This window comes from Eucalyptus grandis, chromosome 8 (assembly GCF_016545825.1).
Source record: "Eucalyptus grandis isolate ANBG69807.140 chromosome 8, ASM1654582v1, whole genome shotgun sequence".
Taxonomy (NCBI): Eukaryota; Viridiplantae; Streptophyta; class Magnoliopsida; order Myrtales; family Myrtaceae; genus Eucalyptus; species Eucalyptus grandis.
This window is the reverse complement of record NC_052619.1, coordinates 11,722,220-11,744,933: the sequence shown is the minus strand read 5'-3', so window position 1 is coordinate 11,744,933 and position 22,714 is coordinate 11,722,220. Positions and strand designations below refer to the sequence as shown.

The 22,714-nt window shown below is 40.2% G+C and overlaps 2 protein-coding genes and 3 long non-coding RNA genes across 5 annotated transcripts; 3 read left to right on the top strand and 2 right to left on the bottom strand.

Moving 5' to 3' along the window:
• Positions 1–6: 6 nt before the first annotated feature.
• On the bottom strand, positions 7–16,626 carry LOC120286666 (probable leucine-rich repeat receptor-like protein kinase At1g35710; the record flags this gene model as incomplete). The annotated part of the gene is made up of 2 exons (XM_039299041.1): positions 16,563–16,626; positions 7–774 (listed from the first exon to the last, which is right to left on the bottom strand). Coding segments are annotated over exons 1-2 (801 nt in total), but the record flags the coding sequence as incomplete, so codon positions are not given.
• Positions 2,985–5,570, top strand: LOC108954841. The gene is made up of 3 exons (XR_001980783.2): positions 2,985–3,316; positions 4,758–4,869; positions 5,156–5,570. It is a non-coding gene; the product is annotated as an uncharacterized LOC108954841 (long non-coding RNA).
• LOC120286667 lies at positions 8,843–9,858 on the top strand. Its single transcript, XR_005545332.1, has 2 exons — positions 8,843–9,066; positions 9,274–9,858. It is a non-coding gene; the product is annotated as an uncharacterized LOC120286667 (long non-coding RNA).
• LOC104416290 (MDIS1-interacting receptor like kinase 2) lies at positions 12,745–16,553 on the bottom strand. Its single transcript, XM_018861403.2, has 2 exons — positions 13,772–16,553; positions 12,745–13,660 (listed from the first exon to the last, which is right to left on the bottom strand). Exons 1-2 carry the CDS (start codon positions 16,545–16,547, stop codon positions 13,284–13,286), a joined length of 3,153 nt encoding a protein of 1,050 aa, XP_018716948.2. The 5' UTR covers positions 16,548–16,553; the 3' UTR covers positions 12,745–13,283.
• A 2,375-nt stretch (positions 16,627–19,001) lies between the features above and the next one.
• Positions 19,002–20,633, top strand: LOC120286780. Its single transcript, XR_005545489.1, has 3 exons — positions 19,002–19,087; positions 19,645–19,698; positions 20,501–20,633. It is a non-coding gene; the product is annotated as an uncharacterized LOC120286780 (long non-coding RNA).
• Positions 20,634–22,714: the final 2,081 nt, after the last annotated feature.

Below are 22,714 nucleotides of genomic sequence, written 5' to 3'. Positions count from 1 at the left end.
TTGTAAGTTAAGGACGTTTAGACTGCTCAGATTTCCTATAGACGAAGGAATGGAACCAGTTAATTTGTTCGTTTGGAAAGAAAGGAAGGTGAGAGAACTTAGGGTGCACATTTCTGGGGGAACCGGCCCTATGAAATTGTTGTGCCCCAAGGCAAGAAAGGTTAAGTTGCTCAATTTTCCCATAGTAGTAGGAATACGACCTGTGAGATTGTTGTCATACAGGGTGAGGCTTGAAAGAGAGTGCAGCATTCCCATTTCTTCCGGGATAGTTCCCCGGAGATGATTCCCGTCAAGGTAGAGAATGCTTAGACTGCTCAACTTACCAATTTCAAGAGGGATTGTGCCAGAGAGTGAGTTGCTAAAAATAGACAGAGTGGACAACTTAGAGAGGTTACCTACGGATGGAGGAATGGAGCCGTAGAGTGAGTTTGCCGAGAGATTGAGGCTAATTAGATTTGACAGAGCAGTGAAGTTAAGTTTGCTGAGCGAACCTTGCAAACCCATGTTCGTGAGATTAAGCCCTGAGACACTTCCTGAGCCATCACAGCCGATCCCTCTCCATATGCAAGGGTCGTTCTCTTGCCATGAAGATAAAAGAGCTTGACTAGAATTGTCCAGACCAGATTTCCACTCCAGCAGAGCATGTGCTTCCTCTCTTTTCGTAGTTCCATTACTCGCTTGAGCATTGAAATAAGCTGGAACAAGAGAAGAGGCGAAAATTGTGATCGTGATTGCATTGATGTAGGGTGATAACTTCATGGAAACAAAGTTATAGTTCGAATATGTAGATGGGGTCTTGAGTGGCTTTAGTTATGATCCATCGGTGTTGCAACATTGAGATCATCACGTGGCAGCAATAGAGGTCTTCGCTTGAGATCAAAATAGCTGAGTCCAATGACGATGTAGTAAACATATATACTAATGAAGAAGTAAAAAGAAAGCAGAGAGAGAAGAGGCAAGCAAGGAAAGCTATTGCTGGTGAATTTTCTAGAATTAGGAAAAACCTAAGTTAGCTGCTTGAGAGAATTAGCTATGAGAGAAGCTTCAATGATGCTGATTCTGGTGAAGGGTAGAAAGGCCTAAGCTTGGAAAAGATAAATCTGGAGAAGGAATTTCAACGGGCCACATCAGAAATTGGAGACCGCGAGCTGAGAATAAGGGATCTATTTCAGCGGCTTGATTCATTATGTGCAGAAGGAAAGCTGCCAGAAGCTCTATTTGTATCAGAAGCAATGATTGAAAGTGAGGGTATATTCTGTGCAAAGTGTGGCTCAAAAGTTGACTGCTGACAACAAAATAATTCTGTGCGATGGTGCTTGTGATCGTGGGTTCAATCTATACTATCTGGAACCACTGTTGCATGAAGAAGACATTCCTCCTTCAGACCACCGTTGGCTATGCCCTGGGTGTGATTTTAGAGTTGATTGCATGGACTCGCTGAACGAATCACAAGGAACAAATCTTTCTATTACCGACACGAGGAGTAAGTTTTCCTGAGGATGCAACAGCTGAAACTACCGAGGACCCAAATTTAGGTCTTCGTTCTAATGACCCGGATGATGCTGATTATGACGTAGATGCGCCTCAGGTTGATGAAGATTTGGGAGATGAATCTGGATGTAATATCGCATCTGATCAAATTGGGGGGCCCCTTTAAAAGATGATTGCATGGGTTAGCCTTCTGCTGAATTGGAAGATGATGTTTTTGGTCCTGATGCTCCGAACGGGGAGAAAGTCAATGAGGAATTTTTTATGACTTTTACCTCTTATTTTGAGGATCTTGCAGCCGCCATAGAAGGTGTAGTGGATGAGGTTAATTCCTACAGAGGTGTTGCTAGAAGAAGCTCCATAAACAGTTTTGAAAAGAAGGAAATTGTGAAGGGTGAACTGCAATCTTTGCTGGAGGAGACGCTGACAAAGATGTCTCCATCCGTATTCCTACGAAACGACATATTGAGAGGCTGGACCACATTAAAAAAAAAAGGGTTCTATGATGAGGAATTTGGAGCTAAATGTTCCGATTCAAGTGAGGATGAAGATTGAAGTGATACTGTCGCACCAAGGCAAAGGAAGAGAGGTGCTGATAAAGCCCCTTTGGCATCAAACAATGGAAATTTTACCATTGGAGAGAAGATAAAGCACAACAAAACCGAGACTGAACTGACTCCAAGGAGGAGGACAAGTAACATGATAGATTTCCCAAGTATGTTATCTTTGCAAAAATCATTAAAACCAGCCATTTTTGAAAGAGGACCACTGATGCCTGAAACTAAGCCTTAAAATCTGCAAAAAGGACCCATGAAAAGGAGTTAGCAGATAATATGGAAAACTAAGTGCACCCAAGACATGAAGAAGTGAAAGGGCCAACAGTAACAAATTAACCAAACACTTGTTGGTTGCACCATGTGTCGTCAAAAGTATGCACTACTTATGGTTTTTCAATTTATGTGGATGAACTGATTCATGCTTTCCGAGAGTGTTCAGTCCCATCAATGCATATTTAAACTTCTAGACCATATGTAAGACAGGTCTTCGTTTTGCTTCCCCTTGCTTTATTCTTCTGATAGAGATGGGCCATTCATGTTGTCATAAGCCCTTGCATAGCTTTGGCTGGAACCTTCAGAGTTGCCACCTCATTGTACCAAAAATTGACAATCCAAACACATATGAGGTCTACAGACATAAATACAGAGCAAGACCTATGAAACTGATCTAAGTGACTAACAAGCGGTATTCCATTTTTTGATAGGTGAAAAGGTCAATAATTCATCCCAAGAGATTTTCTATTGCAGTGCTATAGCCAACAAGAAAGGCCATCAACTGCACCATCTTAATCCAAAATGTTAGGAAATAATAATAAGGGTAAAATAGTCAATAGTTAATCTTATGTTGAGAGGGTTACTCATATATATTGTATGTATTCTTGTAATCCTTTTTTGATTAAGAGAATACAATACATAAAATACTCTCTCTTTCAATATGGTATCGGAGAATGGTTAAAAAAAAAAAAAATCAATCCCACTACAACCTGGCGGCGGAGGCCGTCACTAGATCCAAATCCTTTGCCGCGGCGTGCTTATCTTCTAGATAGCAGAGCAAAAAGAACGCCCACATCGTTGTTTAGTCATCATCCCCAGATCCAGATCTTTCCACTAGTTTTCTAAAGTTGAACTCTAGACCTAGATCCTTCCCTCATCATAGCCACCCCTCACCGGCGTCATCGTTGTCACCCGCTACCTCCCACCGGCGCCTGTCCTACAGATCTAGACAGAATTATTGCCCAACGTCAGTCGCTGAAGCCCATCCAGCAAAATTGGTATGTGTTTAGCCTTCTTTCTTGATGACGGGATTGAAGACCGATTGCATGATTTGGTCTTTGTTTGTCTTGTGATCTAGATTAAGTGATTTTCATATATCCTAAGGATTTTGGAAGCCTTCGGTTTTGCAAGGGTTTCATTCGATTCTGCAAGGGTTTCACCCCGAACCCAAAAAAAAAAAAAAAAAAAAAATTCTACCCAAACTGAGGGCATCATAAGTTGTTTTCTAGTATACTTATATGGATTCTCATTTGCTTCTTGAAGTGCTAGTTGGTATGCACATAGTAATCTTTTAAGTGTTGGATGGTTTCCGGTCATCTTTGAAGTGCTGGTTGGTATGATTTTATGGCCTCTCGGTGAAGTATATTGACTTAGTGGTGGATCAATTGAACCCTTATTTTTGTTTGTTGTTTTGTGGCTGATTGCACAACTGGAATTAAGTGCTTGATTATTGTGTCATTCTTATTCGGTTCGATTGATTCTTGTGTTCAACTAGTCTAGCTAATTGCATTATTGGAGTTCAGTGGAGTAAATACTGATGGCTTCTACATCATCTAGTGGTTTAACGCATTTTCAATTGACATCTGTCAAGTTGGATGGCACTAACTATCCATCATGGTCTAAAGCTGTCCAAATTTATCTTAATGCAACTAGAAAGCATGATTATCTTACATCTACACTCCCTTTGGATAAGAGTAAAGTAGATGATTGGATTGCCGGAGATGAAATGATCCGTACACTGTTATGGAATAGTATGGATCCAAAGATTAGCCCTCACTTCATTCGATGTAATTCTGCTAAGAAAGTTTGGTATAAATGTGTTCTACTTTATTCTAACCAAAATAATATGACATGAGTGTGTGACACATGAGAGGCCTTGTTTGATCTTTAGCGTGGAGATTAGTCTCTATCTAAATATTATGCTCGTTTCACTACACTTTGTCGACAGCTAGATGCTTATCTTCCAGCTTCCAATGATCTAAATGTATTAGTCAAATGCTAGGAGGATCTTTGAGTGATACTATTTCTTAAAGTACTAGGACTTGAATATTCCTTCCTTCGTCAGTAGATTACGTCTAAAAGCTCCCTTCCTACAGTTGATGAGGTTTTCTCTCGAGTCTTACGCTCGATACCTACTGACAAGATCTCCACTACAACTTTAGAGACAAATGCCATGATTTCTCATGGCTCTAATGGACGTGGAGCTTGTGATCGTGGTTATCGAGGTCATGGACATGGGTTTATTTAGAGTGGAAGTCATGGTGGTTGTGATAGAATTATTGGTAGTCGTGGCTCTCGATATTGTAACCATTGTTGGAGGGCTGGACATACTAAGCTTACTGCTACACGCTTCATCTAGAGCTTCGATCCACAGTTGTTGCATTTTCTAAAGTGGAAGATTCTTCCTCACCAGTTCAATCAGATCCTACTAATGTGCAGAATACAAAAGATTCGGTTACATTGACACCTGCAAAATATGAGGCTTGGATTCGCTCCCAACAAATGACAGGAACTTCAGCTCCCACTGCAACTTTACCACATAGTTCAAAAGGTAGTTCATCCTGTTTACTTTCTATAGTGTCAGACTCCTGGGTTATAGATTCTAGAGTTACTTGTCTTCGTTAAATTACACACCTCTTGGGGTGTCTAACTCTGTTACATTAGTTGATGGTTCCATTTCCCAAGTTACTAGCACTAGAGATGCCCATTTGAGTTCCTCCCTTTATGTATCATTCGTCCTTCATCTCAAATCTCAATATAATTTGATTTCCGTTGGTTCATTAACTAAAGAACTAAATTGTTCCGTAACCTTTTTTGCTTCTCATTGTGTTTTTCAGGATCTGAGGACTTGATAGATGATTGGTGGGGGATATCAATCAAATGGCCTATACTATCTAGACAAGAAGGTGATAGTTGTAGCAGCTATGAAGCACACATCCACTGATGTCTATCGGATGCATTGTCGTGCTGGTCATCCACCGCCAAACATTCTTCGATGATTGTATCTAGAGAGTTTGAGTCTGTGAGTGCTTTTGAGTGTGAAGCTTGTCAGTTTGGAAAACACCATAAAGTCTCTTTTTCTTCTTGCTTTTAGAATTGTGTGTCTAGTCCCTTTGAGTTGGTTCATTCAGATATATGGGGTCTGTGCCATGTTTTTGATACATTTGGTCTTCGGTACTTTATTACGTTTATGGATGATTTTTTCCGAATGACTTGGTTGTTCTTAATAAAAGATCGTATTGAGATTTTTCATTGCTTTCGTTAATTCTATTTTGAGGTGCTGAATCCATATAATACTTTTGTGAAAACTCTACGGTCCGATAATGTCAAAGAGTATCTTGTTGTTGCCTCTGGTTTTCAACCTTTTCTTGATTCCCATGACATTATTCATCAAACTTCCTGTTTATATACACCACAACAAAATGGTGTAGATTAACGTAAAAATCGTCATCTTCTTGACGTTGCTCGTTGTCTCATGTTTCACATGCATCTTTCGAAAACATTTTGGGGCCATGCTGTTCTTACAACCTGTTTCTTAATTAATTGGCTTCCAACTTCCATTCTTCAGGGGGAGATACATTTCTCTATTTTATATCCAAATTGCCCTCCCTTTGCATTACCCCTACATGTCTTTGGATGTGTTTGTTTCGTCCATTCTCTAACTCTAGGTCTTGATAAGTTGGCTCCTCGTGTTGATAAATGTGTCTTTGTTGGGTACTCTCGAACTCAGAAGGGCTATAAATATTACAATCCTACTAGTCGTCAAGTGTTTATATCAGCAGATGTGACATTTTTTTAGGACCAGCCATACTACATGTCGCGACCAATTTTTTTCGGGGCATGAACCACCTAGGGTTTGGCTAATGGATTGTTAAGCCTAGACTTAATTCGGGCTCCCAAGCCCATACCAATTCGCGACTTAAGTTTAAGTTCTTAACATGCAATTGATTTTCAATTAGGAGTCGCCACTAATCTATTTTTGGTGGGTCGATTAGAAACCCAAGTAAAATAATGGGAGAATTATTTTACTCCTACGAACCGAGACTATGGGTACGGGGACTTGGTTACGCTAAAATTCTCTAACGCCCTTTCGGTACCTTTCTTTTTATTTTAATAAATGTTTGGCAAGCAGTTTGGATTGATTTTAAATCTATTTTCCTAACATGTGAGGTGACCATGCAGGTGCACAAACCACCAATTTAACACTCAAAAAAATGAATAAATTGCAGGACTTACCTCAAAGCAACGAAAGCATCTGCAATGTTAAATTAAAATCCACATCAACAACCCTAGATATGGTTTCTAATTAACACACAATTTTTATTTTGTTTTCACTTTTAATGAAAATCATGCAATATGCAATGCAATATTAACTAAATGACCTAATTCTAATAACATGTAATTTGAATGGCCTAGCAAAAATAATAAATGTCATGCATCTCAATGAATTCTAACCCTAATGACGTGCATATGACAATTTTTCTTTTTCCTAAAAGAATACATTTTTATCCTAAGAAATAAAGACAAATCAACCTATGGCATTTTTTATGTTTTTTTTTTATGAAATTCGAAATTAGGTGAAATATGAAAATTACCTAATTAGATTAAGATCCTATTTAATTTATATTAAGAATTAGGTTGAGCCACATCCTAATTTAAACTAAAATATTATCTTAACCTAGATAATCCTAAAATGCAATCCATTTAATAAAATACCTAAACCTATAGTAAATTAAGAAATTATCTAAATTAACTTAAGTGCAATTTCTATCCTAATATGCAATGACGTGCAAAATGTACCTAATTCTACATGAATTATGCATGATGATTTTTTATGTTTTTCCTTTTTTTCCTTTTTTTTTTAAATTTCAAAATTAATAATTGCCAAATAATTAAACATGCAATCCAAATTAAAAGAACTAGCAACCTAAATGAATTGATTTGATTTTTTATTTTTTTAAAATTCGAAATAAAATACCTATTGTGAACATGCAAACCCTAAAGCTACATTTTCTATTTTTTTTTAAGAAAATTAATTTAAGCAACACCACATCAAATCAAGCCATATTGATACACAAATTGACGAACCATATCTCGAGCATGAGATCGGGTTGGCCAATTTCACATAAATCACGAATCGGATCTCGAGCGGGAGATCGGATTGGCAATTTTTAAGTGATTGCGAGTCGGATTTCGAGCTTGAAAATCGGACTGAGAATCACTAATTTCAGGCAATTTCATGTCATGGAATTTCAATTTCAGATTAAGGAATAATTACACTAAAAAGATAAAATAAAATAGCAAAAATAATTAAAAAAAAAAAAAAATAAAGAAAATACCTAAATTTTCTTTCACTTCTCTTTTTCTTTTCCTTTTTCCTGAAAAAGAAAAAGAAAAAGAATAAAATAAAATAAAGCTGGTGGGTCCGGCGAGGGAAGCCTCCGGCTAGGGTTCCGGCGAGGGCGTGACGGCGGCGCGCACCGGGGGCTTCGGCGCGGGTCGTCGGGACAGCTCGCAGTCGTCGGGCGGAAGAGGACCGCGGGCCGGGCTGGGTGCGGGCGTCGCGGCGGCACGGCGGTGTCGGGGCACCGGGCACCGAGCTTCGGACTGCGGTGGAGAGATCCGGACGTGCGGATCGCGGATGCGCCGCGGCGAGGTGGGGACGAACGACGGCTGCTTCAGTGCATCGCGGGCGGGCGGCGGGACTCCGTGCTGCAGGTCGGTGGCAAGGCGCTGCTCACGGGGCCGACGGACGCGGTGGAGCGGATCGGTGGTGGTGCGGCGCGGCGGAGATGCGGAGGTAGCCGGTGGAGGCGGTGCCGGCGCGGTCGACGACGTTGGCACGCGGCGCCGGCGCGGGCAGGGGCAACCCGGCGAGGAAGATGAACAGTGGCGTCCCCTTTTCTTTTTTTTTTTCTCTTTTTTCTCACGTCACTCCTTGTCTCTGTACTCTCTCTCTACTGTTTCCCTTCTGCAGACATGACTTTTCTTTTCTTTTTTTTTCTGACTTTTTTTCTCTTCAAGACAAACCAAAGACAAACGGAAGAAAGCAATTTTTTTCTTGATTTTTCTTTCGAATCCCCGCTCACCAGACCCCAAGAACTCCTCACGTAATTGCTCTTCAAAATTTCGAAAATCCCCCCTTTTGTCCGTACGTGTGCAACGCCTTTTATAGGGAAAATTTTAGATCTTTGAAGCATATTTTATTTCCAATTTCACTCGTGCATAATTCTCTGAATATATTATTGCACTACATGTGATATTCTCTTTTGTATTTTTCACATATTCTATCCAAAAAAATTCCCTTTTTGCACGAAATACACCCCTAGTGTATATTACTTAAAAATATGAAAAGTTTGAACGGAATATGTGAAAAATCTTTCCTTCACCGGCAGCCTAAAATAAAACATGTTTCTAAACTATATGCCATGTGTGTGTGTGTGTGTGTGTGTTTTTTTTTTATATTATTTAGCAAAAATTAACCCCAAAAATTTAGGTGTCAACACTACAGTACTCAAAGAGTCTCTAAAATGTCTCTTGACAATGACAAGTGTCTTACCAATTCCTCCAACAATCTCACTTCCTAAAATATCATCAATAGGATTTCAGTTTGCTAATCAAACTTACCATAGACGAGGAACAGCTCCCATTACAGAGGTACGGCCATCACCCGATTCATTTGATCCCTCATCAGTTGTTGTGCCATCCCCTGATTTAGATCTTGATCAACCCATTGCTACTTGAAAAGGTACACGATCTTGTGCTGGGCATCCTGTGGATCATTATATACTTTATTCTGGTTTGTCTGATTGTCTTCCTACTTGTCATCCTATTATCAACTTTCTGTCTTATGATCGTTTATCTCCTACCTTCTCTACTTTTGTCTCGTCCTTGTCCTCTATTTCTATGCCTAGCAATGTTACTGAAGCTTTTGCTCATTCTGGTTGGAGACAAGCCATGGAGGATGAAATGAAAGCACTCATTGAAAATCGCACTTGGAAGCTTACTGCCCTTCCTGTGGGAAAGCAACCTGTTGGTTGTCGTTGGGTTTTCACGATTAAGGTCCACCTTGATGGCACCGTAGATCAATTGAAGACACGGTTGGTCGCCAGAGGATATACTAAAACATATGGTGTTGATTATGACAACACTTTTTCTCTTGTAGCCAAAATTCCATCTGTTCGTGTCTTTATTTCTCTAGCAGCACATTTTGGATGGTTTCTTCATCAATTAGACATCAAAAATGCATTCCTACATTGTGATTTGGCTAAAGAGGTGTATATGGAGCAATCACCTGGATTTGTTGCTCAGGGGGAGAATCTGATGTCATTTACATAAGGAATTGTATGGACTCAAGCAATCTCCTCGTACTTGGTTTGGTAAGTTTAGTGATGTTGTTATCAAGTTTGAATTAAAGTGTTGTCAAGTAGACCATTCGATCTTCAGTTCTGTCTCCTCAGCTAATTGTATTCTTCTGGTGGTATATGTGGATGATATTATCATTACTGGCAGTTATTCATATGGTATTCAATGACTCAAACAATTTATGCATACATAGTTTAGTACTAAGGATATGGGATGTTTGCAGTATTTCCTAGGTATTGAGGTTGCCTATTCGCATATAGGTATAAATTTAACTCAAAGAAAATATGTTTTTGACATTTTTGATGAGGTTAGACTTGTTGGAGCAAAATCGATTGATACTCCTATGGAACCCAATGTGAAACTTGATGTAGAAGATGGAGAATTATTACGTGATCCAATGAAATATCGGAGAGTAGTTGGTAAGTTGAATTATCTTACTGTTACAAGACCTAATATATCTTTTGCCATTAATGTTGTAAGCCAATTCATGGGTTCTCCTTGGACTACTCATTAGGATGCTGTGCTTCGAATTATCAAATACTTGAAAGGAGCACCGGGTAAATGACTAATTTTCAAGAATTATGGCCACCTAAATACCACAGGTTTTTCTGATGTGGATTGGGCTAAATGCTCTACTAGTAGAAGATTTACATCAGGTTATTGTGTATTTCTTGGAGGTAATTTAGTTGTCTGGAAGAGTAAAAAACATGTGGTTTCTCGATCAAGTACATAAGCATAATATAGAGCAATGGCACATGTGACTGTGAATTGCTCTGGTGAATTGCTCTGGTTGAGGATTTTATTGTCAGAACTTGTGATGTCAACATCAGAACCATCGATATTATGTTGTGACAATCAATCAGCTATTCATATTGCAAACAATCCCGTCTTCCATGAGCGAACCAAGCATATTGAGGTTGATTGTTACTTTATACAAGAAAAAGTTCATAAAGGAGAGATCACTCTTCAACATACAAAAACGAAGGATCGGCTTGCAAATATTTTTACCAAGTCTTTACGATGAAATAGAGTGAATTTTTTATGTAACAAGTTGGGATTGTTTGATATCTACATCCCAACATGAGGGGGAGTGTTGGGAAATAATAATAAGGATAAAATAGTCAATAGTTAATCTTATGTTGAAAGGGTTACTTTTATATATATATATATATATATATATATTGTATGTATTCTTGTAATCCTTTTTTGATTAAGAGAATACAATACATAGAATACTCTCTTTCAACACAAGACATGGGCCCCAAAAGAAACCTTCGGAATCCGATCATGATGTTGAAGATCCGGTTGCCTTATTACTATATAACACCAGTCAGACACAAAAAAATCTCGACTGCCCACCAAGAAAGGAGAGACCGCACAGACGTCGATCTTGATGCGCATGCAACATTAACACCTTAAGAAACTCTGGCAATCACAACAATTGCAATGGTGACAATCAAGAATGATTTATCTTTGTCACCAAACAGTAGTTACTACAAACTTCCCAGTCATGGAGTATCTTTGGCACAAGCAACGGAAACTTAAACAACTTTGCAACAGAAATCATTTGTGGAGATACTCTTGATTCTGCAGAAAAATGTTTCCATAGTCCAACCCAAATTACCCACCCAAGAGCACTCAAAAGATGAATCCTCTGGGTGACTTCACGCAATGGACTTAAAGGTAATTATTACTTAGAAAGCATGCGCAATGACAAAGGATCGAGAAATGCAGATGATTGCTAATCACTTGGGATTACAACACTCAATCCCAATTTTCAACTCGACGGATCACTCAGAAAAACAAACTCCAATGTAGTCCAAACTGATTCCTTTTCAGCTAAGGCCAAAAGCCAAGAAGTTCAAGAATCAGACTACGAGGAATGCACTACCCTCGTCGCAAAAATCCCGAGGTCCGACAAGAAACGGCGAAAATAGGAACAAGACAGTCACTCGCATTGCACCATACACAGCAACCCAAAACCCAAAAATCTCGAGTAGCCCAGTTAAAAAAAAAATTCACTCTTTCCCAACAAAACGATCACTGCACGAGCTGCATCTCAAGAATTCTAGCACAAGATTTCAGATCTCTAAAGAAAAAAGATCAAGAAAAGGGTGATCAAACACGGGAACTTACTCGGGATCGACCCCTTTGAACACCGAAAAAGAAACAATCTTTGCTGTGGGAGACGGAGCCCAAGGAACTTATCCGAGGACAAAAAGAACGCCTTTATCGACAATTCGCCTTCACCGTTTCGTCCGAAGCAGAATTGCCTTCCTGGGTGGATCTGTAAAAGAAGCCGATGGTCGTGTCGTTGACGAGGCCGCGACCCGGTAACACGGTCACGGACCGGGTCTTGCGTGGATCGGGCCGTGTAGCTTGGTGCCCATGCGACCTACCAAATCTGGGTGACTCTTTTTATCAGGTCGGGCCTCAGTTTCAAATAGTCGGGATGAACTTGACCTATATGATCAGACTTGTGGTGCGCACATCAATTTACACGACAATGGCTTGATGAGTTAGATGTTACGCCTCAAAAAGTAATGTTGTGTTCATGATTTAAGTAGGCAAATTGGAAGCACAAGATGGCATGTGCTTGGTTAAACAAGCAATATTGTTGGGCCGTGTCATTTTCATACAAATATTCATAGGCCAATACTTCCAGTCTAGTAGTTTTTTTTTTTAAACAAGTGTGTCGTATTAAGCACCCTAAGCAGAACCTGCCAGAAAGTTGTAAATAATCTTCTTAACCCTTTTAGTGTTTCCTGTGTGCACATTTGATTAGTGTGGAGGAAAAGAAAGGGTCCCGCATTGAAAGTGGATAGTGATTATATCATTTAAGTTTATGAATGAATGTGGGCTTAACTAGATGATCAATGAGTTCAACTTATGAACTATCTCTCATATCTTCTCATTACATGTATTGGACTTTTGTGGTGCTTTCCCAATCTTATTCTAGCAAGAAGGGCGATGTGGAGTTGAGTAGTGTGAATTAGAGAACCTGTGCATGAGAATAATTTATGCATTAGCACTACCTTTTTTTTTTTTTTGGTAAGGTAAGTAATATTAAGGGGAAGGTCAAAAAGTACAGACAACCAGCTTCAAAGAACTGTCACTCAAGATGAACAGGCTCATGATGAGTGAAAGGAAGCCGAAAAAGGCCAATCGGCCGACAACACCAAAACAAGGCAACACGCCAAAGGAAGAACACAAAGCAGCACCAAGTGTCTACCCAGGCAAGGCCAACTTAGACATCGAAGATAGCAGGGTCCACTTCCCAGGAACGTTGCACTCTTCTGTTTCTTGGGGAATCCTCCACATTCTTGAAGGTGCAAGCCTTATCTTTAACAACCTTAAGAAGGTGCTTCTTCATAGCCGAAGTAGAAATCTGCACACCCCTGAAGAGAATATCGTTTCTATTCTTCCAAATGATGTGGTAGAGTGCTCCAAAAGAGAATCGGCTGATGCATTTATAAAACTCCTTGCCCGAGAGCACTACCCTTTTTTTTATAGCACTTAAAATGAAAAACTGCATTTAATTTGAACATTTACAGACAAGAAACGATTAAGATCTTCCTCTGTCAATCCTCGAACGTTCAGCTACCTCAACCATTGGACACCATCCAGCTCACTCAATCTGACATCCGAGAATGGCTTCACCAAAGGCACTTGAATTGAAAGTACTTGACAGGCTTTTTGCATTGTGGGTCGACGATGAGGATCGACTCGCAAGCATGCAAGTGCTAGTTTAGCACTCGAGACCACGTTCTCCGCGTCTTTGTCCAGAGGAAGCGAGAGACGTCGGTCTAGCATGTCTTGCAGTAACGTTCCGGAGTCCATTTGCATCGACAATGTTGATGACTGACGCGAGCTTGAAATAGGATCACCCGGATACCTTCCCATTATTACTTCCAATGCTACTACTTCAAAGCTATAAACATCACATTTTTCAGTAACTACTGTTGAATATGCTAACTCTGCAAGATATAAGGGTAGTATTAAGTTGTCATCTTGTAATTTTTGAAAAAGAAGTGAGCCAAAGTTATAGATAACTATACGTAATAACAAACGTGCAAGCACATTCATACCCGGTGCTATATAACCAACTGTACCGACCAATGAAGTCCAATTAGATGAATCTGACTTGAGAAGCCTTGCTGTGCCAGAATCAGAAACACGAGCTTCATAATCACCATCTAGAAGCACATTGTTTCTAGTGATGTCTCTATGAATCCATGGAGGAGAGCAATCGTGGTGCATGTAACACAATGCATCCGCCACGCCCTTGATCGCACTTGCCCTTTTAGCCCAATCAAACTCCATCGCCATCTCGTTGTCACCCAAGGCCCTTCTCAAGCTTCCTCTTTCCATGAATTCGTACACCAAGAACGAGTCTCTCGGATGGAAGCAGTACCCATAGAGCTTGACGATGTTACGGTGTCGTATATTTGCCAATGCAGTGGCCTCCCGCTCTAGTGACATTAATCCCAAAGTTTCATTGTCTTGCGGCGCATGGATTTTCTTCACTGCGAAAACTTGATTAACGAATAGCTTGGCTTTGTATACGACTCCATATCCTCCCTCTCCCACATAGTACTTGGAATCAAATCCTTCTGTGGCTTTAATAATGTTCTCATACACCATTTTTCCGTCATAGCTCCATATTGCAAAAGCATCTCCTGGGACTCGCGCCTCCAATGAGTCTTGCTCTGTTCTTTTGCCCCTTTGGCAAGCTAGAAATATCACTCCGATTAATAAAGATGTGAGGATGATGAAGCTGAGTAGTGAGAAAATGATTAGAATCTTGTTTCCTTTCTTACTACGGGTCCTCTCGGAGCATTTCTTCAAACCAGCTGCAACACCACACAACCCAGCTTTATTGCCTGCAACTGCGCTGTATGGAGCATCACGAAAGGCCTCGATGTTTGGGATTGGACCCTCCAGGTCGTTGTGGGATATATTCACAGATACCAATCCCAACAGATCGTTGAAACTTTGGGGTATGAAGCCTGAGATGCTGTTGTAGGATAAATTCAACACTTCCAAAGTTGTCAACTTTCCGATACTGCGTGGTATTTTTCCTGCCAAGAAGTTAAAAGACAGATCAAGATCACGCAAAAACTGCAAATTGCCAATCTCCGAAGGAATACTGGCTTGAATTTCGTTGTTGCTCAAATTCAAGTTCCACAAGCTTCGGCACTGTCCTAACTGTTGCGGGATCGAGCCTCCAAACTTGTTACTTCCCAAGTTGAGCTTCTCCAGTGTAGACAAATGACCAATTTCAGGGGCGATATTACCAGAGATTTTGTTATCATGTAGATCAAGCTCGAGCAGGTAAGTCAATCTTCTCAATTCCCTTGGAAGCCAACCAGTAATATAGTTTGATGAGAGGTCCAATACTCTCAGCTGAGCCATATTCCAAATCATGGGATGTATTTCACCAGAAATGTTGTTACTGGAGATTCTTACGCTTGTTAAGTTAGCGGAACGGCCCCAGTTCGAAGAAAGCTCACCGTAGAATCGGTTATAACTCAAGTCAATGTACTTCAAGTTGGGATATGCGCCCAGATCTTCTGTCAAGTTTCCTGTGAGTTGGTTTCCTTCTAGTCGAATCCTCTTTAAGCTACTGCAATTCTTCAGGCTCTTCGGAATATGACCATTGAAGTGATTATTAGGAGCTGTAAAATTTTCAAGTAACCCTCCAAGGCAAACGTTATCTGGTAGTCGCCCTATGAGCTTATTATCACCTATGTGGATACATCTTAGAAATCTGAGATTATTCATTTCATCCGGGATGAAACCAGAAAGATGGTTATAGTGCAAAGTCAGTTCACTCAAGTTGACCAATTTTCCAATTGATCTTGGGATTGACCCGTTGAGACTATTTTCCCCCAGGTAAAGTTCCTTCAGATGTCTCAAAGTTCCAACTTCTTCGGGAATGGAGCTGGAAAGATTGTTCGAACTGAGGGATAATAAAGTCAGGGCAGTCAAGTTTACAATAGACGCAGGAATTGGACCACTGAAATTATTAGAAGACAGGGTGAGCTTTGCCAGAGATTTCAACCTTCCTATTTCCTGGGGAACTGGACCAGCAAGATGATTGCTTTGGAAGTTAAGGACTTTTAGACTACTCATATTTCCTATAGACGAAGGAATGGAACCGGTTAATTTGTTCATTCGGAGAGAAAGGAAAGTAAGAGAACTTAGGGTGTAAATTTCTCGAGGAACAGACCCTACGAGATTGTTTTGGCCCAAGGCAAGAACTATTAAGTTGCTCAAGTTTCCCATAGAAGTAGGAATCTGACCTGTGAGATTATTTTCATACAAGCTGAGGTTCAAAAGAGAGTGCAGCATTCCTATTTCTTCAGGGACAGTCCCGTGTAAATGATTCCTGCTAATGTAAAGAATGCTCAGCCTACTCAACTTGCCTATTTCAAGAGGGATTGTGCCAGAGAGCGAGTTTTCAAAGATAGACAGAGTGGACAACTTAGAGAGGTTGCCTACGGATGGAGGAATGGGACCATAGAGCGAGTTTGCCGAGAGATTGAGGCTAATGACATTTGACAGAGCAGTGAAATTAAGTTTGCTGAGCGAACCTTGCAAACCCATGTTCGTGAGATTAAGCTCCGAGACACTTCCCGGGTCATCGCACCCGATCCCTCTCCATATGCAAGGGTCGTCCCCTTGCCATGAAGATAAAAGAGCTTGACTATAATTGTCCAGACCAGATTTCCACTCCAGCAGAGCATGCGCTTCCTCTCCTTTCACAGTTCCATTGCTCGCTTGAGCTCCGAAATAAGCTGGAACAAGAGACGAGGCGAAAACTGTGATCGTTATTGCATTAATGTAGGGCGACAACCTCATGGAAACAAAATTATATTGAGATATATCTGAAAATATGGAGGAGACCATGAATCTCTGCACTAAAAAGTTGTATGGTATTGCTTTAACTCCATAATGAAGTATTTATAGCTGGACCTGCTGGACCTGCTGGACCTGCTGGACCTGAACCACATAAGCCTTGTCAAAGACATGCATAATAGCTTTCAGCCTTCTGGCAAACAGTCACGAAAAGATAGGACTTTGTCCTGATTAATTGGTTGAAAAAGTCCGACTTCTTCAAGTTAAGGAGGATAGATCAAGAGCAAAATTGGATGGGTGGGGACGTCACCCTTAAGCTTGGTCATCCAATTTGTTCGAATATGTAGATGGATCTCGATCAAAGGCGGACCCATGACCCATAAGCATCAAGCCAACCACCAGAAGATGTGCATGTGTTTCACTGGTAGGAAAAAGCCAAAATTCCTAGACCCTGTCAAGACAAGGCAAATCAACCCAAGTCAATCGACACTAGCGTCCAGTTTAAGCTCCTGTCAATTTGCTACTTGAACATGGATTGAGAATAGTGGTATATCAATTTTGTCGTGTCCTGAACCTCGAGCGTGTGAACATCTCTCGGCGGTTGAATAAAATGCGATGTCCCAGGACGTGTCATCGCCCATTCTTTTTATCTTTCGATTAAACGCATGCGGAAGCAGTTACAATAAACACCCAGTCAACAAATAAACAATATGGATAGAAAAACATAATAAATATTGCCGAAAACAACATATTTATTTATCCACTATTACTCCTAGAAAGTTTAATAATTACAATCCTTTCTACGGCCACTTCCTATCGACCCTCTCAAAAACTTTTAGGGATTAGCGTTAATCCTAAACTTCACTAATGGCAGGGCCGGCCAAAAGGTGTCGCATCTTGCACCCACCACAACCGCACCTGGCAATTCTCTACGCTATGGCCCTGAAAATAATTAACAACAACGAGGTGAGAGAAATCTTAGCGAGTTAACAGCCTAAACCTTGATTAGGACACAAATTCGTCCCAGAGGTAGCCTAAACATGCACTACATACAAACGTTCCTTGCATTGGCACATCCCTACATATTAGCACGTCTCACATGGTAGTGCAACATGCATAAATAATAATCAGAATAAATTCTGAAAATTCCATGCGCATTGTCAACACACATGATCCAATTATTACCACCTCTCAGGCCACGGCTAACACAAGAGTTGGTATCGTCTCGCTCCATCGGGCACGGCATCTTTTAGAATCCCTACCTAAACGGCATTCCATAAAGGAGCATTGGTCTGGCCTTAACTACGACTCGGCATTTGGACCCCCGCCGGGCATCTAATAAAAATCAGGCATCGCCCTCAAACTCCCGTTGGGTGACGGGTTCGATTAAATGACCACTCAAGCACACCATCAATCAAGCCAATTTTTATCTTCCGTCAATTAGCCTAGTGTAAAAGAGTTTGTGCTTAAATAACAAACTTCGAAAAATCTTTAAATTTGAAATAAATTATGATTAAATAAATAAATCACGATTAATAAATAAATTATGATTAAATAAATAAATCACGATTAATTAAACTAAACTTAATTAACTAATCTAACCACGATTAATTAATCTAATCATAATTATTAAAAATAATCGCACTTAAATTTAATCTAAATCATCCTTAATCGCAATTAAGTCTAAACTAAAATTAACAAATACTAACCGTAATTAATATTAAACTAACCACCCCATATGCGTAATTAACATCATAATCCATTATTAGGAAGTTAACTCTTGGGTTTTCAGCGACAGTGAGCTCGTGGTGACGGTGGCGCGACAGTGTCAAGAATGTGATGCTCATGACTTGAATAAAGGCTTGACAACGGCAACGACGACTTCTCAAACCCACGACAACCTAAGGGGGGGTTCGGCGTGAGGAGGAAGGGGAGGGGAGAGAAACAATAAAAAAGTGGAGAGGAAGTTGGGGGAAATTGTGGTAGAAGGTGTTGGCGTGAGTGAGGGGGAGGAAAAAGTGGGAGAGAGAGAAGAAAGAGAGAAGAAAAGAAAGGGAGAGGAAATTTCGTGACAAGGAGGGGGAGACGTGAGGGGGAAGAGAAAAAGGAGAGAGAGAGAGAAAAGAGAGGAAGAAAATTGGGATGTCACAACTCTTCCCATTTTACAAAAATTTCATTCTCGAAATTTGAACCATTACAACTCTTCAACAAAAAAGGTGAGAATGTTGATGTAACATTAGGCTAGTGGGCCCCAAAAGAAGAAACGGAAAAAGAAGTTTTAAATTGCCCAAAAGAAGAAACAGAAAAAGAAGTTTTAAAGGCTCCAAAAGAAGAAACGGAAAAAGAAGTCGAAAAGTTAATAACGCAAGAAAAAGAAAAAGGAGATGGGAGAGAGCTCGGCTAAATAGAAGCTGAGAGTTTCCTCAACCAAAAAGAAAAGAAAGAAAAGAAGAAGAAGAAGAAGAGAAAGGGAAGAAAGGAAAGAAGGTTTAGCACGTGCATGCCTCGGATGCCTTGCCAAGCCAACTCGACTCCATAACCCGGTAAGAGATCAAGCCCCTCGTTTGTCCGATTGAGGTAATTTTTGGATTTATGACTCAAATTCGGAATTTTTGGAAAATCGAGCGGCGAAGTCTAATTTTGGAGTCGTTGAGCCACGTATTTTTTGTAAGAATGGTAATTTAGGGTGTTGTGGAGCCGTGAGATTTTACGGATCGTGATTTGAGCTTATGGTTTGTCCGAAACAAAATTCCAAAGTTTCCCGCGCGCAGTGAACAGTACGCGTCCAGCAGCTTTGGGCCCGTATTTTGTCATTTTTCGGCTTGATTTTGGGATGGCCAATTTGAGATTCTTGTAATATGTGTCAAGGGCTCTCTATTGACTATAAGTACGTTCGGATCGGGGTTCGGAAGAGAAAGTTAAGGCTCGATCAAGTTTTGTGCTTAAACTTCATGTTGCGAATGGCTTAAACAATCGCTTTGGTTATGCGACTTGTTAGCGCACATAAGTCCTTTTGTTAGAGTTAAGACGTAACTTAGTCGTTTTGTAGTCGAGATAGAATTTTATTAGATTTTAACATTATTCTTCGGTTATTTGATAGGGCTTTGAGTTCGACGATACAAATATCGTTTGTCGTTTGGTCGTAGACGATAAGGTGAGTGGTACTATATCTTCTTTGGTTTTATAAAATCATGTCTTGAAGTATATATATGTATATATATTGAATTGAGAAGAGCATTTTTATTGCATAAAAGCCAGATCGAGCAATTGCTACCCTTTGGTTGATTGTGAATCTTTGAAAAGCACATTATACAAGGTTTGTGAAGAAACATATATGAAATTGCTTTGCGACTGATTTATAAAAAGGTTTATGATGATTTGAGAAACGGATATGAAATGGATGATGGGCTATGTTGCAAAATATTATTTGTTTTGTTTAAGATATTGATTTTTGGATTGGATTTCTGGTATTTGAGAATGGTTATTTATGCTCAATATGACTGTGAACCCAATGAAGGGTTTTTGGGGTATGCATACCAGGTTTAGGATATCTTTCTGGGCCTAGCCACCAGCTTTGTAGGTGGAGACCTTGCCAAGGGGGGAATCTTGGTCGCCTTGTCACAAGGCGTTGTGTCGTGACCATGGTTAGTTATTGAGCAAAAGATTGATTAATGGATAGACCATTGATATGTGTTTTTGATGGAGATTATTCAATGGATTCGACCATTGATACTTGAATTTTGATGGCGATTCAAATGAGTTTTCCATATTACTATAAATCTTGATGATAAGAAATAACTCTTATAAGATTCAATACTTATTTTATATATTGAGTTGGCTTATGAAGTTTGGTATTGTTTTGTATACATGTATAGTGGTTGTTCGATCTGCTTAGAAGATATGTACTACTCATTGAGCTGTGGTTGCTCATCCCATTCCTCCTTTAATCTTTTCAGGTTCCTCAGCTAGTGGCGAATAGAGCGAGTGTGCCATCGTGGGAAACTTTTGGGGAGTTCTATTTTATTTTTGGTATGGTTTAAGGAAGTGGTGCAAATGATCCTTACTAGTGGAATCATCTAAGTTTTGAAGTATATCTTTTCTCTTTTTGATGGATTATAGAAACTCTGATGTTGCAACCAATTTGGAGGTTTATATGATATATATATATATATATAAGTTAGTATCAGTTTGTTGGTTGTGTTTGAGGCTGCGTCCTTTATAAAGAAGGACGGCCGTGTCATCCCCATTCTTTGTAGTTTTTGGGGTGTGACAGTTGATGTCTCATCAACTCTTCGTTTTCCCATATGGCTTCCTCCATTCCATGGTGTTGTTAGACCACTTTGACTAAGGGAATCTTCTTGCTACAAAGCACTTGCTCCTTTCGGTCCACTATCCGAACCGGTCTCTTCACATACGACATCCTCTTGTCCACATCTATTTCCTCGAAATTCAGTACGTGGGTTGGATCAGGTTTGTACCTCCTCAATATTGACACGTGGAAAACGTCATGCACCTAAGCAAGTCTTGATGGCAACGCAAGACAATATGGCAAAGTCCCAATCCGCTCCAAAATCTCGAAGGAACCAACATACCTCGAACTCAACTTCCCTTTCTTGCCAAAATGCGAAGTATCCCTCATAGGTGACAGTTTGAGGAATACGTGTTCACCTACTTGGAACTCCAAAGGCCTACACCGTTTATCTGCATAGCTTTTCTGACGGCTCTAGGCGGTCTTAAGCCTTTCTCGAATGACTTTGACGGCATTCACTGACTACTGAACCAACTTAGGGCCCGTAATCTTACGCTCTCCAACTTCATCTCAACAAACATGAGTTCTGTAGGCCCTACCATACAATACTTCAAAAGTTGCCATCTTGATGCTTTGCTGATAGCTAGTATTGTAAGCGAACTCAACCAGATGAAGCTGTTCCTCCCAACTTCCTTTAAAATCCAACACACAAGCTTGCAACATATCCTTGAGCATTTGAATGGTTCTCTCAGACTAGCCATACATCTGTGGATGATAGGTTGTGTTGTACTGCAATTTCATTCCCAAGGTAGTTTGTAAACTTTTCCAAAAAGCTGCCGTAAACTTGGGTCTTGATCTGACATGATCGTCACTAGCACTCCATGAAGACGAACTATCTATCGCACATACAATTCAACATATCTGTCTAATGCAAAGTCCTTTCATACGGTGATGAAGTGCGTAGACTTCGTCAACCTATCAACCACAACCCAGATGGAATCATTACCTCGTTGACTCCTTGGTAATCCCATCACAAAATCCATTGTGATATGTTTCCATTTCCACTTAGGCATCTCCAGGGGTTGCAAAAGTCCTCCAGGATTTTTATGCTAGGCCAGGATTTTTATGCTAGGCCTTCACTTGTTGGCACGTCAAACACTTGACGACATACCTAGCGATATCTACCTTCATACTATTCCACCAATAGTACTGGTGTAAATTTCGATACATCTTTGTGATGCCCAGATGAATGCTATAACTGCTATGATGGGCTTCTGACAAAATGTCCTCCTTAAGCTCCACATCGTTGGGCACGCACAATCATCTACAAAACTTCAATAATCCATCCTCAGTAACTTGGAAATTAGCTTTCCTCTTTTCTGTATCCTCATGCAAAACTTTCTAGATTTCAGGGTCTATTGATTGCAACATCTTAATTTTCACCTGCATTTTCGGTTCAATTATGAGGGTAGCCATGAGATTTGAAATGTGGCATACCTCAAATTTGAAATTCAAATCTCAAACTCCTTCAAGCAGAATCCACTCCTGAACCATCATATGTGCAATCGTTGACTTTCGACTTAGCATATCTGCGACCTTGTTGGCTTTTCCAGGATGATACAAGATGTCGCAATCATAGTCCTTAAGAAGCTCCATCTAATGACGCTGCCTCATGTTTAGCTCCTTCTGAGAGAACAAATACTTCAAGTTTTGATAGTCCATAAAAATTTGGAATCCTTTTCCACACAAGTAATACCTCTAAATCTTCAGGGCAAATATGATCGCTGCTTATTCCAAATCATGTGTCAGATAATTCAACTCATGAGGCCTCAACTGATGAGACGTGTATGCAACAACTCTCCCATGTTACATTAACACGCAGCCCAGTCCTTTGTGTAACGTATCGCTGTAAATCTCGTAT

Bases quoted from the DNA above. Each gene is read 5' to 3' on its own strand.
- LOC104416290 (XM_018861403.2), bottom strand. From the start codon at position 16,547: ATGAGGTTGTCGCCCTACATTAATGCAATAACGATCACAGTTTTCGCC. The intron at 13,661-13,771 runs GTATGAATGTGC...TATATCTTGCAG, and splicing joins AGTTGGTTATATAGCACCGG to AGTTAGCATATTCAACAGTA.